We start from the raw sequence: 16,580 nt of genomic DNA, 5'->3' as shown, positions 1-16,580 counted from the left end.
ATTTTGTGAAGATAAATCATTAATTTGAGAACGTTTCCTGTAAGTATGACCCAGATTTTTTTTAGAGTGGCACAAATGTGCTTCCATTTTATTTTGAAGAATGTTTTATAGTCATTTGGCGTATTGTATTATTTTTTCCATTATATTATAGTATTCACTTTATGTGATTAAGTATTGTGTGCTATTTTTGTTTGTAGTGTTTTTACCACACTTTTTTTTTTTTTTTTTTGCTGCTGCTATGACACTGGATAGGGACAGTAAAAGCCTTAGTCTCTTCAGTTATCCTTCTAATCTAGAACATCCTTCATCATAGTGACACATCTTTGTATCTAAAAGGAAACTTCTGAGGCTGAGCTGCTTGCTGAAATAAGGAGTAAAAACTTATTTTTTCCCAATCACAAAACCTTTAATCGATCCTAAATGTTGTATAGAAACGTACGGAAATGATACATAAAGACAAACTGGATGGTTTCTCTGCTCCTCTGTTGCCTGGTGAGCGTGAACGCGCCTGGCTGCTGATGAGAGAGAGAGAGAGCTTGTCGAGAACGCGCTTGCCTGTGTGATTCTGATGGTGGTGGTGTGTGTGTGTGTGTGTGCGTGTGTGTGTGTGTGTGGAAACAGGAGGGGAGACTCTGCAGTGTCTTGGCAGCTGCATTAGTGCATCTCCCACCGTCCGTGATGCCTCCACGGCGGATTCCTGCCTCCTCCGCCTTCACTTGAGAGCTGAAACCGATATGAAGTGGTGTGGAAACTGATTCCCGGTCCTCCTTTACACTTGCTCGCTGCAATTTTATTTATATATATATACAATAACTCAAATAAAATTAAAAACCGGGAGACACTCGGGGGGCGCTGCGTTTACGCACCGAAAAGCCACAGACCGGATTGCTTTTAATGGAAAATGGCGAAAGGGAGAAGATCTCGCAGCCTCTTCAGCTTAATATCTCTCCACATCCTCCTGATTTTCAGCGCGTCGTGGCCTGGAGCCGAGGGTCTCACATTCCCCCAGCAGTACACGTAAGTAGCCCAGACTGAAAACGCAGCCGGGTTCTGATGGGAGACAAGTTTGGGGAGAGATCCTCCTGCCATCCTGCTTGCTTTTTTTGCTTTCTTTCTCCCTCCTGCTGTTACATAATTTCCCGGTGTTGGCGATTACATCAACGCAGTGCATGTGGAGATCAGGGCTCTGTAGGTGTTGTCCACAGCTGTGATTTACGCACCATTTGCAGGATGTGTGCCATCAGACCCCAGGATGGCTTCCAGGCAGAAGAGCTCCTAAAACTCAAGTTTCATATGAGAGGAAAAATAGATCTGTCCAATGAATCACTTATTGATCTGTCACATCAGATCACCAAGATCTTGGACCTATTCTTAGAAAAGTGTTTTTTTTTTTTAAATGTCTTTCAGTTAAATCTGGGAGATGTGTTTTTATTTTGTGCAAGTTATGAGTTTGAACATTAGCATTACTAATGTTTGAATGCAACAATGATTTAGTGAAGCAATGTTCCTGGAAATTAAAGGCCTATCGTTCCTTCAAGGAATACTTGCCTCTTTTCATGCCAAAGTTTGAAATTTAAATAATTTTATGCAGAGGAATGACAGCTAGAGCCTTTCTGGTCAAACCTTATTTAATATGTTTTGCTTGCGATGTGCTCGGAGCATGTGTTGGGGATCAGACTCAGCAACTACCAAACCAAAATTGAGATGAGTACCTATAAGTTGTATTGTTCTTTGTTGGCTAGTGTTGATCAGCTGTGGCAGCCATCTTGAATTGCGATAACCTCACAAGTTATCAGGTGTAAATGTACATCCAGTGATTATTGCATTAATGTTCATTTAGTGGTTCATGGGATATTTTCCCAACAGATAAACGTGTTTGGCAAAGTTGTCCGCAGCAATATTGCACAATGTTTGGTCTCTGGGTATATTTTGATTTCACTCTCAGCTACTACCACACCAAATGTTACTATGATATCTATAAAACTGACTAATTTATAACTATGTTTGCATGGGTGAATGTCAATAAGCTGCGGCAGCCATCTTGAATTGGGGTATCTCCATCAGTAAATCAGGTGTAGCTGTACATCCAGTGATTACTTTGAGCGATAAAACATTCCTGTTGAACCAATAAGCCATGAAATGTTCGGTAAATGTGTGAAACGGTTGTAGAAAAGAATGGTTCTCCGCTCCCTCCTTGCTGACAGCAGCGCTGCACTTAACTTATTCTGGTTTGAAATAGGTTCCTGATTCCTAACCTTTAACCCATTATTGTACAGACTGTACAGATGGTGCTTCACTTTGCTCTACAGTTATCTGGGCCCTCCTCCAGGCTCAGCAAGCATCCTGCTCTGGAGAGAGGAGCAGGCCAGATGGTCAGCTCATCTTCAGGCCTCGCAGTGAAAGCTGCCTGGCCAATCACAACTGGAGAGCTGAGGTGTATTTACCAATTACAACCAGGCTCTGTAAATCACAGGGCTGTGTGTGTGACTGAAGGTATGCGTGCGCTATGATGAATGGGGTTATTTGAAATAGGCTATAGTCGTTGCTTCTCTACCTCCTCCTTCTTATTTCTTTTCTGCTGAGTGCTCTGAAACAGCTATATGAGCCCAGGATGTCTTCATAGAGGCTAAATGAAGCAGTCCCTATAAAAAAAAAACTACAAGTTACTTACAGATGCACTGCACCGAGGCTTACAAACTAATAAAAATGTGTCAATGTCTATAAAATAAAGTTATATGCTAAAATAGAGTGATTTTATGTGATACAAAAGGATATTACAATATAGGAAAAATACATTACAATGGACATAAGTATTAAAGTTTTAGAAAACATTGATTATTACATTACAGATGAATGTGATGCAACAGAATAAAATTGTTTATTATAACATTTTACATAGCTAAAGCACAGTAGAGTAATAGAATAAAACAGATGTTTTTCAATACTAATGTAATAAATAATTATGATTCATTGCAAAATCTTACAGTTTCTACCCCGAAGCTGTTAGACTCATAAATCTCTAACCAGAAAAATGCCACGTTAATTGGAGATTTTACACTTTATCTGTGCTGCTGATTATCCATGTTGCTGATTTCTTACCCATAAGCTGCTATATTCATACCCATCTGCTCACAACAGACTCATGTTCAGGCTGCTGTTTAATACACCATATTATATTATTTATTATTGTTTAGCGTGTATCTTAGATCCTTGCATACTGTCTCTTTTTTAAAGTTTATGATATTGCTATTTTTGGGTGTAACTAGGACATTGAGTAAACAATTTCATTCCACCTCATGCACCACATGGGATGCGAGTGACAATAAAGAACCTTGAAAATCTGTTGTGAATTTTTGATTATGCTCCTATAGCAGCTCTACATTTGAATTTGAGTTTAACTTTACTGAACGTAGTATAATAAAAGAATAAACAAAGTTATATTAAAAGAAAATAAATTTAAAACAAAGCAAGCAGGAAAAAAAGGAACAGTTGTGAAGTATTTTTACACGTTCAAAGGAGTGGGTAGAAGTATAAACTTATTGTTACACCCACCCCTCTTACATACTGTATATAGCATCAACCAGTAATTTACTATTCATGGTAACTTGGTTATTATATATTTTTTTAGTTTATATATCCATATCTATAATTGGTAATGCCATTATGATAAAGCATCAATATTTTTTTTACATGTTAAAATTCTTGCTAGATCAATATACCATAATGCAGCAATAATTGGATAAGTTAATTAAATGTTAACATTGACAACAGCAGTAATAACAGTCATTATTTCCCATATTGGTGACCATCTTCTTAAATGACATTTTAAACAGTTTAATGTTTAGACATTGCTTGATTTCTCTGCTTAAACCATTCCACAGCTTCACCCCACGCACTGATATACAAAAGCTTTTGATCGTGGTTCTGAATTTTAAAGTTTTAAATTCACCTTTTGCCCTTAAATTATAAAGTCCTTCCTGTTTTGAGAAAAGCTTTTGAATGTTTTCCCCCAAGAAACTATTTTTCGCTTTAAGCAAGATAATAGCTGTTTGTAATTCCACTATGTGAATACATTTGAACAGTTTAGACTTTATGAATAGTGCATTTAAAACAAACATGCTTCTAGAGTAGAAATTATTAGGCAAACAATTAAAATATTATACAATATTATAAAATAGTATTAAATAAATGCTTGTCTGTGACTGCTCATGCAAACTTTTGTAAAAAAAACAAAAAAGTTATACTGTATATTAAGCACAACTCAGAAACTTTGTGGCCCTGACTTTATTTACTCGTGCTGTCCATGTTATACAACTATTCAGATCTCAATCTTTAATCTAAAACAATTACTCAAGAAAAGCAAAATATAAAAAAGAATCTACCAAAACGTATAATAAAACGTTAAATATTGCATTTTTTTTTTATCTCTATTGGTACATCATTTATCCAAAGTGACAGGTGGTGGTGGAAATGTAGATGTCACCTTTAGAAGACTTATTTCAAATATTTATTTAAATGCTTTATCAAAACAACAACAACAACAACAAAGAACATTAGGCATATGGAAGGTTTTGTGCTGATGCTCATATATAGTTTGAGAAATATGTCAAATCAAACATGAACCCATCTGACTTTTGGTACTTTCCCTTAGCTGTGATGAATCTCATATCAAGAGTTTATCTTTGTAGCCTTTCAGTCACTTTTGTAAAACTAGATATTATGAAATAACTCATCAGATCTTTAGTTTGCGCTCATTAAAACTCTTACAGAACCTGTTGGATGATGGCTCCCAGAAAACCACTGCTCTCCCTTTATTTGTAGACTCCACCGTTTCGTTTCTATATTTATTCTGAAGGATTTCACAGTGGAGTTCATTCATGCAATATTCATAATCTGATTTTTATAGCATTTTACTTCACAGAAAAACAGGAAAAGAATAATTTGTTTGTTTGTTTGTTTATTCATTAGGGTTTGGGTCTTTTGCTGCATATTCTTGTCGATCAAGTAAAAAAAAAAGACATTTAGTGCATGGAAAAGTTGAACTTTGAACCCCTGAATTTAATTTTAGTTATTTTTAGGGACATATTTAATTCAATGTAATCTATTTAAACATGCATTAAAGGATTCAGGGATTTTTAGTCATTCACATCACATGTGGTACATGAGATGGAACAAAACTATGTACATAGGGTCCCAGTTACATCCAACAAAAATACAAATTGTGAAGAAAAACAATAGTAAGATCTGAGAAATGAACTAAGAATATACTACAGTCACTAAACTAAGAATACACAAAACTTAGAATACACTAAGCATGAATAGTACAAAAACAACAGCAGCACGAACATGAGTCTGTGTGAGCAGATGAGGACGAATGAACACAGCAATGTGAAATAATCAGCAGCATGAGATCAGCAGCATGGATAGTCAGCTGCACATATCATCAACTAAGTGGCATTACAGTGATTTTTTTTCATAGCTCTTTTCACAGTGATTTTTCACAGTAATTTTCAAATAAATAAAGCAAATAAATAAAATACATAAAAAGAAAATAATATATTTTAATATATTTTATATATTTTTTTAACTTTTTTAAAAATAAATAAAAACTATTTTATTAATGTAAATAATGAGATACAGAGTTCTTCTACAAATGCTTTTTTTTTTTAACTATTAAAAGAAGTATAAGTATGTTCAGGGGCTCTCGGGGGTGATTCGTGACTTTCCCTTACAGCAAAAGTCACAAAACAGAGTCTTCTGACTGGTGATTCTTCTGCTTTGTGTGAACGAGCTAAGCAGATGAACACAACACTTATTCCTTACGTATAAAACAGTGAGTCAGACCAGGAGGTCATAATGTTGTCATCTTGAGGTACGCAGAGTTTAAAGAAGCGTAAACCTCCAGCAGCGTCACGTCGCGGTGAGGCACGGCACATCATGCAAACAGCACAACAGCTGAAATAAGATCAGCTTAATGCACAGGCTGCTTTGTGGTTTGAACTTTTAGAGGTTCTTCCTTTTTCTCCTCAGGCACTGAACTCTCCTCATTAGACTCCTTTGGCTCAGAAATCCTCGTGAATATCTCTGAGATCTCGCTGTCGTAATCCTCTTTCCCATCCTCCAATAAAACACTGATACTTTCTCGCTGACTTTGAAGAAGTCATGAATCAGAGGGGCTTGATTTTCTCGCAATTTTTTATTTCTTTTGGGTGCTTTTTTTGTTGTTGTTGTTCCTCGTCAATAACGGGTTCTTCCGTTTCAGTTGTTCTGTGTGTTGACTGATGAAAAGAAAAGAAAACACATTTATTTTTTTGAATCTGTACCAATAATTCCCAGTCAGGACATGAGATTTTGTTTATTCACAAGTACTTTGTCAGTTAATATTAATTCAGTATAAGATGTAATTAAAGGGATAGTCTGGTCATTTTTGAAGCAACGTCCTATCTAATAGTTATCAACAGTTTTCAGCTGTGACATCAGTCGTAGGGCACAGAGTGTGGAGGAAAGGGCAGCAGTTTACATCCAGGCTAATGGCTAGCCAAACGAGAGCCTTTGAGAAAGAACCTTTCTCAAGGAACCAGAGTTGGGCAAATGAGGGTGGAGGCAGGTGTAGCTGCTTCACCTTATTTTTAATGTAACAATCTGGATTCAAACCGGCGACCTTGCCTTCTCTAACCTCTGTGCTACAAATCCCCTACACTCAGCACACACTAGCATAATAACACTTGAACTTTTTAATAAAAGCTTTTATTTTATTATGACTTTTGTTGTGCAGTGATTGTTACAGTGAGCAGTCATGTATCTTTGTTTGAATACTGCACCTGTGAGGAAATATCCATTTGTTTTAGGCTCTGCAGGGCAGTAAAACCGTTTCAGTAATTTGTGCACCAAGGCAGATTTGAAAGACGGGACATATTTATTTACGTTAGGCTGCTTGAACATAGCAGTAAAAAGCTCATAATGTAATAAATTATAAGAATATGATCTTGACGGTGAATCTGTTTGAGCCTCCTCTGCCTTGGTCTCCCACCTACACTTATTTCTCTCCTCCCTCTCAAACTCGCTGCCGCCTTTCTGTCTTTCTTCACACCAGTTTAAGAGTGTAGCAGGTTGTGCTGCTACTCTTTGACTCAGATATTCAGAGTTTTATGATGTCCCACAGGGCGCAGTGAGAGAGAAAATGGAATCACTAAGACAAAAATAAATAAACAAATAAATAAATATACCACTCGAGGTTGTGCTTCAGCTCAAGGTGGAGCTGCTCTGCAGAATTTTTTGGCTGCAGGCATAAAATAAACCTGATTTAGCCACACAGAAATGTACGTGGGTATATTTAGTTAATAATTGATGCATCATAACCTCCAGGTTATAGAGTTTTTTTTTTTTTCATATTTTAGTTACAACATATTAGGTCAGGTTTAAGGATGGGCCTATTCAGTGGCTAATAAATTGCTTTATTATCGAAAACAAACAAACAAAGCATCTCAAGTCTTTTTAAACCAATAACTGATTCCATATGTGTTTATCTGACTTCATATTTTCCTTTGAAAAATTACTAAAATGAACAATAACTGACAGTCAACATTTTTATAGCAATGATTAGTTTTTACCAGGAAACACAAAAAGACAGCATTTCCTGAAAAAAGCATTCCTTTGTATGCCTTGCATGCTAAAGATTTAAACTATTATGTGTGATTTGTTAGTGAACATCTTATAATGTGTGTTTGGAATGGCTCTCAGCTACAACATAACCACATCTTAGCCGTTTATTTGAAACAAATAATAGAGCAAAAGCATTTTCTGTGTTCAGGTCAGTGAGCTGTGGCAGACATCTTGAATCTGACTGAATCCAAAAGTAAAACAGGTATAAATGTACCTACAGTGATGGAAGTTTCATAAAAATCTGTCCAGTGGTTCATAAGATATTTTGCTAACAGGAAAAAAACAACCCACATGTATGTACTGTATTTAAACATGTTGTATGGCAGCTGGCAAAAAAACAAACAAACATTTGGTTCATTTAAGGTTGAAATGAGATAACCATGACCTCAAACAATCAACTTGAGTGTTTTTTCTTTCACAAAAGACAAACCAAAGGCTGCCTGAGTGTAAAAACTAAATCCAGCCAATAATTTGATAACTTACAGAACAGCAAGAACTTTATTCAATTTTCTGCTGTGTGACCTTAACAATCTGTCCCATTCTGAAGGGCATTCTTCTTCACAGCGTTTTTATTTCATTAAGGTTTGCAGACATTTACTTAATGCACAGTTCCCCTAAATCCAGTCCCCCCTGCCCTCTAAGATGGGTTCTCCAGCGTAATCATTACGAGCGAGTATCTTACCCGTAGCACACAGCGGTCAGAATAATATCCATTTGAAGAATCAGGGTGTAATTTTTAAAGAAGGGTTAAGCCAACAACTTCATATTTAAAAGCTCTTCCATCTAAAGCCAGTCAATACAAATTTCAAAATGATTCCTTCTCCGCTGTGAAACGTTTAAAATGTGCCTTTTCTGCTTCAGACAGTTGTTTACATGGATGTCAACACCAAAAACCGTCTGTGCTGGAGCACAATCTGTAGTTTGATTCATCATGGTAAACATTTCCAGTCTGTGTAACTACCTCATGCAAAAATAACTAGAGAAACTATGCTTATTGCTGAAGAACTAGCTGAAAAACAGCTGAAAATAGCTAAAAAATATACTGAAATGTAGCTGAAATGAAGCTGAAATGGAAGAACAGTTAGGAAACAAAGCAGAAAAAACACATATTTGCTGAAGTAGGTTTCAAAAACCAAAAATGAGCCCAAAAATTAGGAAATAAGCTAAAATTAGCAAAAAAAATAAAATAAAAAAGCTGAAAACTATAGCTGAAAATGCAGAAAAACACTTAAACTACCAGAAGGAAGTGGAAGGAGCTGACATGAGCTAAAAGAAAATGTGGAATTAGCTGAAAAAGCTAAATGTAGCACAAAAACAGCAAAATAGTAGCTGCTATAGTAGAAAAAGCTAAAACCAGCAGAAATAAGCTGCAAGGAGCATAACAAACTGAAATGAGTAGAAATAAGTTAATTATGTTGAAAATAGCAGAAATTACCACAAAACATGAATTTATCTGAAAACAGCTGAAATCAGCTAAGAAATGCTAACAAGTTAGCTGAAACGGTAGAGCAAGCTTAAATTAGCAGAAGTGGAGAGAGCACATGTTTGCCCAGTTAGACTGAAAGAAGCAGAAATGAGCACAAAAAGTGAAAATTATCTGAAAAAAGCTGAAATAAGCAAATAACAGCTGAAAAGTAGCTAAAAAACAAAATTAAGCTAAAATTACCAGAAGGAAGTGGAGAAAGCACATCTTTGCTGAATTAGGCTGAAAAAAGTTGAAATGAGTGCAATAATGTGGAATTAGCTGAACAAGCTAAATACTAAATAGCTAAATAGCTAAATACTAGCTGAAATAGCACAAAATGTTGAAACTTGCTGAAATAAGCTGACAGCTGACAACAAGCTGAAATTAGCAGAAAGAAGTGAGAAGAACCACAAAAATGTTGTAGACAAAAGCTGAAAGGAGCAGAAAATAGCTGGAAAAACAGCTGAAATTAGCCGAAAGTAGCTGAAAAAGTTTGACTTTGCACAAGGAAGTGGAAAGAAGCTGAACCAGAACAAACTGTGAAAGGAGCAGGAAAAGGTTGTAAACAGATCTAAAGATATGAAGGATGTAAAATAAGCTCTATTCATTTTCTATAAGGAAAAAACTGTCAGAAAATGCTAAACATTTCAAAAAGCTAAAGATGCACCAATACCAAAAGTCATAACCGGTTTGTCCTGAACGAGATGAACATTTTGATTTATGAGTTGTTGAAATAGCACAAAAATTGTGGAACGAGAAAGACTCTGAAAAATGTACGGAAGAAAAAGTGTGGCTCTTGCATTAAAATGTATCATCTATAACCTGAACTGTTTATTTACAGTATATACAATTTATATTTGCCAAAATATTGTCAGGAGGTTCTGTTGACCCTTTTCATTGTGTTAAATGTGAACTCCATCATTGGAAATCCCTGTTAGCAACATGTCAAATAAATCTGCTAGTTCATTTAAAAAACCACAAGTTGAAATCACTGCCATTCATTAAAGTTTAGAAAAAATAATTAAAGATATTAAATTCTGGATTTTTCACTTTTTTTTTCTTTTGGAAAAGCCTGAATGTATAGAAACAGTTGCTTTTTGAAATTTATTATTAAGAGAATTAAGTGTTAAAACAGCCTGACTATAGTTTTAATTGTTATATGAAGAATTGCCTGATTGTTGCTTCATATTACGCTACAACGAGGGAGAGATGAAAGAAAAGCCCGATGCTCTTTCTGTCTAATTGCCTCAAGCTGAAAAACATAAAACATTCAGTCATTTCTTCAAATTAACCTTCAGATTTGCAGCAATCACATTATTGAGTTTAAGTCACTAGTTTGGATTTCACACTGTTGATTTGTCTTGAAGCTCTGAATCCTTGCACAAAAAGAGCATAAAAGTAAAGAACATTGCACTTGATGCTGGTTTTTCATTGTCAGCTCAGCTTTTTATTTCAGCTCCACTAGAGTCAAACCAGTGAGGGAATGTTTTTGGGGACTGGGCAGCCAAGTGAAGATTTGTGGCTCATCTGACAGCAGGAACAAGCTCGACAAAGCTTTAATCTGCGGCGCTCTCGTAACTCTGCTCTGAGCTGTCTGGCTGATGATGAATCCGCTCGCCGGGCTCTAACAGCATCCTGGATGATTTTCTGTGCGTTAGGCCGCATTTCCTGGTTGAGCTAATACAGGTAGAAAGTTAAAAAGTGTTCAAATCTCAGCCAGGGAATGAAGGTTAAGATGGCTTTAAAATGTCATTGAAGCGAATCAGCCATATTTGTTTTGTGTTGAGAACGCCTGGACATGAAATGAAATCTGTATTATAATGATTCATATTGTCTATTAAAACCTTTGTTTAATTGTGAGCACATCTAGTCCTTTACGGCTCACGTCTCACACCTCAACGTGGTGTTAAAGAAGATACAACGCACATTCTTACACGGCAGGAAGGGACTGTTGTTCTGATTCCATGTGTAAAACTGTGTGGGTTGCTTTGATATTTCAGATGAAGGTTTGGTTTTTCTCCAGCGTTTGTTGTTCAAGCAAAAATATGCTGCCGTGTCTTTAGAAAGTTATTAAGAAAACAAACACGCTATAGGTTGAACAAATAAAGTGAGATGCTGCACATTTGATTGCGATTCAGTTAAGGAATGGTGTGCCCTTTTTTATTAAAAAATCTGAAGGTGGAAAACAGAATTAGTAAAAATCATGAAAAAAAAATTAATATTGAAGATCTAATTTTAGACTCTTGTTTCATATTTGAATAAAAGCCTAGCTTCTCGTAGTGAAAGAGTGTATATTGCTTGTTATTCCAAATGTCACTTTAGAGTTATAAACCCATCTTATGTTGAGAAACGACAAAGATTAAAGTATTAATCAAACCTTAAAAACAACGTTACTCCATCTCTTGCTATATTGTGATATTTTAACTGATCATCTCTTAGTGCTTGGAGTATGTATAGTGAATAACTGTCAGCTACTACCACACAGCAGTTCAACTTAATATGTATGAAATCCACTGAGGAATAGCCATTTTTGTTTAGGCTAAGGTGGATAAACTTTGGCGGCCATCTTAAGTTGACTTGACCACAGCCAATTATTACTTTTTCAAGAGTCTCACTAAAATCTTTCCAGTAGTTTATAAGATCCAACAATGTTCAGTCAGGTCATCTGGCCGGTTTCTTTTTTTGTTGAGACATTTCGTCCTTCATCCTAAGGACTTCTTCAGTCTGAGGAGCCACCAAACAAAGTGATTTCCCACAAACAGCGTACTCCATAGTGGGAAAAAAAAAAAACAGTTTGCTGGTGCTAAGATGGCCTCCGGGGCCCGCCCTCTCCCCCGTCAACTCCTCTGAGGCAGTCATGCCACAGTGGTTCAAAACACCAAAGTTCATGCTCAAGTCAAGGTCACTCTCTAGTTTATAAGATATTTTGCTAACAAAGCCAGATGTTGACTCTAAATGTTATTGGAAACATTTTCAGCAAACATCTAGCACTATGACTTAAATGACGTGTTGGGGACAATGTTCAGCTACTACCACATCACAGTTTAACTCAACATCTACAAAAATGAATGAATCACAGTATAGCCAGTTTTGTTTTTTAAGGTCAGTTGACTGTGACGGCCATCTTGAACTGATCTGATTACAAACGTGAATCAGTTGTGGAAGTCAAATTTTCAATCAAATCCACCCAGTGATTCACAGATGGACAACTAAACACACACACAATGAGACGGGCACACGCATGATTATTTTCAGTTTTCAAAGGTTTATAAAGTAGTTCTATTTCCTGGCCTGAATATTGAGAAACCAAAAAAGGAACAATGTTTCTCTCATTCAGATCATTATTGTGAATATACTGCAGCAGCCTGAGGAATGAAGCTGTTGCACGTTCTGGTCGTTCTTCATGGAGTGATCTCTTCTTTCAGACAGCAGGAGATCAGACAGCTCGTGGAAAGGATGAGAGAGATCTCACAAAAACTGAGGGCTTTTTTCCCGTCTGCATCTCTTCTTGAAAACCGTCTCCGAGGAGGAGAGTGAGACTCATGAATCTCTCAGCCATTCTCACCACATGCTGCAGAGTCTTCTGGTCAGTTACGCTGCAGCTGTGTTACCAAGCTGTGATGCAGCTTGTCAGGATATTCCCAGGGGGGGCTCAAAAAAGGTGGTCAGAATGAGTTGAAGGTTGAGGGTGGAGTGGAGGATTCTCACTTGTTTTAGTCTCATAAAAAAACATGTTAAAAGGCTGAAAGTTACCTGAACCTGACATGTCTTTGGTTCCAATTTTGTGAACGCTGTCAACATTCAAAAACATTGGTTTGGTTGAAATCTGTATCCTCATACTTACCAGTACACTTTTGTTAGACTTGTTAAGCTACTTTTAACTTTTAGCTAAGATTTACCTAATTTTAGCTTATACCATATGGTTCTGGTAGTTTTAGCTTTTAGCTATGGTTTTGCTCATTTTAGCATTTAGCTACATCTTAGCAACTTTTAGCTTTTATTTCAGTTTTGCTCATTTTAGTATCTGTTCTGGTTTTTTAATTTTAGCAATTCAATTTCAGCTTCTTTCAACAAACTTCAGCTGAGTCATTCAGCACTCAGAAATCAAATGTGGGGGATGAAATGTCAGTATTGTGCAGCAGACAATTTAGCCCCAAAGAGTTCTTGCAAAAAGTCGTGTCCCTTTTTTAATCTGTCACAAACTGTATATTTCCTTTCAAGCAGCAGTTAGTTATGGAGTGACAAACCTCCATCTTGGCTGTTGACTTTCTTGACTTTGTCCCTGAGAAATAAAAACACATTTCCATGACTGTAGGTCACCAAAATAACATTATGCACACTGCAGTGTTGGTAATAAAGTCCAGATATGGATGTCACATAACCCTCGCTGAGTCACAGTTGCACTTTTCTTGTAACAGGCTGGCTGATTTCATGTATGGTGTCAATGGAGGGATTTCAGACCCCTGAGCTGTCAAGCACCTTTTAATGAGAAATTTCTTTCTTGAATTTTTACAGAGTGAGTGCCGCCCTGACAGTTGTTCTTTTGGGATGTTCTTCCATCTCTACTAAGGATTTTATTCATTTGATTTATTCATTTATTCATTGCGTTATTATTCTTTGACATTAAGGCCTGTTGCCCTTAGTTATTCAGTTTTCGTACCAGTAGTTGCTTGTCGGTAGTTTCATCCATTTTAGATTCCTAAAAAAACCTGATTCCATATTTATTTCTTACTATAATATTGTGCACTTTAAAACTTTTTCCGTGTTTTAAGACTTCAACATCTTAAACTCCTTAGTCACGTTTACATTTCCTCTAAAATTCAGATGTTTTGTCCATCCTGACTTATTTGTTTCGGTACCTCTTTACAATAAGGCTCCCCTTATAGATGCCTAATAAATAGTTTATTGATATTATTAATTCTTCTATAAACACTTTATAAATCGTTAATAATTGTTTATTATGGATTAACAGAGAGACAAAACTGACCAGTTTCTTGCCAAATAGTGAGACAAATCTGTTCACCTATATTTTCATCTAGAGTTGTTATATTGAACATTTCAGACTAAGTTGCTACCTTGTAAACACAATAAGCATTTGTAAACTTATTTTTTTTAGCATATAATATTGTACTTTATCACTGCATTATAAGTATAAAGTATTATATTATATATTTTATAAAGTACAAAATTATTTGCTACAGAAATAGGTTTACAAATGCTTATTGTGTTTACAAGGTAGCAACTTAGTCTGAAATATTTAATATAACAAATCTAGATTAAATATATAGTTGGCAGATTTGGCTCAATATTTGGCAAGAAACTGGTCAGTTTGGTCTCTCTGTCACTCTTAATTAATACATAATAAACAATTATTAATGATTTGTAAAGTGTTTATAGATGAATTAATAACATATCTATAAACTATTTATTAGCCATCTATAAGTGGAGCCGTATGGTAAAGTGGTACCTTTGTTTCTTTCAGTATTTATTAGCATTTAGAGAAAATTCCTAACTACCAAGGCATGTTAGGCTGCAACAACAGTTTTTAGGAACTATTTAATGCTTACGTTTTGGGAGCTGCGTGTTGTATTTGCCTTTTAGACACCACTTTAGTTGTGTTAATGTGGCATCAAAGCCTTATGAACAGACTTATGCTGAATGAAAGCTTGTTCAAGCTTCCTTTTCTGTTATTGATGTACATGATGACATTTTTTCTTGGTCTTATACAGTGATATGGGGAGCTGTGGATTAGCGGTTAGAGCTGATCTCCAACAGAGAGCCGAAGGTTAGATTCCACCAATATGCAGTCACATGTTGACGCGTCCCTGAGAAAGACACTGAACCCCTCATTGCCTCTGATATGTCCCATTGATGTATGAATGCAGTCTAAAGCACTGGTTAGACTCTATGGAATTAATATTTTGGATTAGCTTTGTAGAGATACTGTAATGCTGCTTGAATGTGTGTGGATGGGTAAATGAGAGCACAGATTGTGGCTAATGTTGTAAAACACTTTGAGTATCCTGGTTGGCTAAGACCCTATATGAGCACAGTTCATTACCCATTATATCATTAGTGACTCACTTATTGTTGGCTGCAGTGCTTAAGTATGTTGATGACAATCAGTAAGTGTAACTTAAAAAAAAAACATGTTTAAAATTAGGTGAGGGACCAGACAAAGTGCAGCCCAAACACACCCCTATGATGAAAAACACAAATGGACCTAGTGTTCCCTTGCCCGGACGTGGGTCACCGGGGCCCCACTCTGGAGCCAGGCCTGGAGGTGGGGCACGTGTAACAAGTTATTCTACAACCGTGTGAGGACTCTATTAGGTCCCACAGAAAACCACTACTTCAACTTAAATGGGATTCTACAAGTTAATGAATCATGTGATGAAATTAATTCATCACCCATGTTTTCCATTTGGGTTTGTTTAATAAGTAATAATGATGGAATCTGTTGTGTTTTATACACAAAGTTAGATTTAAATACACGTAGAACTTGGTAAATTACAGATTATTGAGTGAATGGTGATTCTTTATTCCACACTTCATTAGCAATCTACGGACTTCTGCATAGTTGTACTTTTTTAGTCATTCACACATCAGAACGTTCAGCTCCAAGAGATGGGTGCTACAATTTATTTATATTATTATATATTATATTATTTATATATTATTATATATTTATATATTTTTTTACGTTTATGTTTTAACAAATCTAACTTTATTTTGATTTATTCATAGAAATACATTGAGTTTCTCTAGTTTTTATTCTGTCCTGATACATAAAAAACCTAGAAATGAAAAAAAGGGGGACCATTTTTCCAGTTTGTACCTTTTTGAATGTGTTTCATGTGTTAGCTTGTGATAAATGAGCCACTTTGTCTAAAATAGGAGGTTTCAGTTCATGGACAAGTAACTGTCTTTTCTGATACATTCCGTTTCATTCCTGTGAAACACATACACACACACCCTTATCTTATTTATGTGTTTTGTGTTGTGTGACATTCAGCCTGTGATGTTTATCTGCAGGATAATGCACTGGGCCCGGCGGATCGAGCAGGAGATTGACAGAGTCTTTCAGCACATCACTGGAGCTCAGCAGCTGAAAGGGGTGAGTGTATGGTTTGGATTCTTACTCATTATACTGCAACATAAACTCAATAAGGAACACATCGAGCAGAAAGGTCAGCACGCAAAATAGCTGCGAATCCATTAAGTTCCTGAGTTGGAGTTAAATAGCTACATAAAAAAAAGAAAACAAGTACAGTCTGCCTCCATACTTATTTATTTATATATATTTTTAATGGTTTTTCTGGGATATGTTGCATAAACATAAACAGTGGATAGCACTATCTATCTATCTATCTATCTATCTATCTATCTATCTATCTATCTATCTATCTATCTATCTATCTATCTATCTATCTATCTATCTATCTATCTATCT

The 16,580-nt window shown here is 36.0% G+C and overlaps 1 protein-coding gene across 1 annotated transcript in view; it reads left to right on the top strand.

Moving 5' to 3' along the window:
* Positions 1-901: 901 nt before the first annotated feature.
* The window catches only part of LOC119412468 (voltage-dependent calcium channel subunit alpha-2/delta-2-like), a 43,130-nt gene continuing 27,451 nt past the window's right edge, over positions 902-16,580 (top strand). Inside the window, 2 exon segments of the mRNA XM_037679475.1 lie at positions 902-1,017; positions 16,163-16,244. Coding sequence (XP_037535403.1) covers positions 902-1,017; positions 16,163-16,244 — 198 coding nt within the window.

This window comes from Nematolebias whitei, chromosome 7, assembly GCF_014905685.2.
Source record: "Nematolebias whitei isolate Nwh7 chromosome 7, NemWhi1, whole genome shotgun sequence".
Lineage (NCBI taxonomy): Eukaryota > Metazoa > Chordata > Actinopteri > Cyprinodontiformes > Rivulidae > Nematolebias > Nematolebias whitei.
Note: the sequence above shows the minus strand (reverse complement) of the source record. Positions and strands in the feature narration are given on the sequence as shown.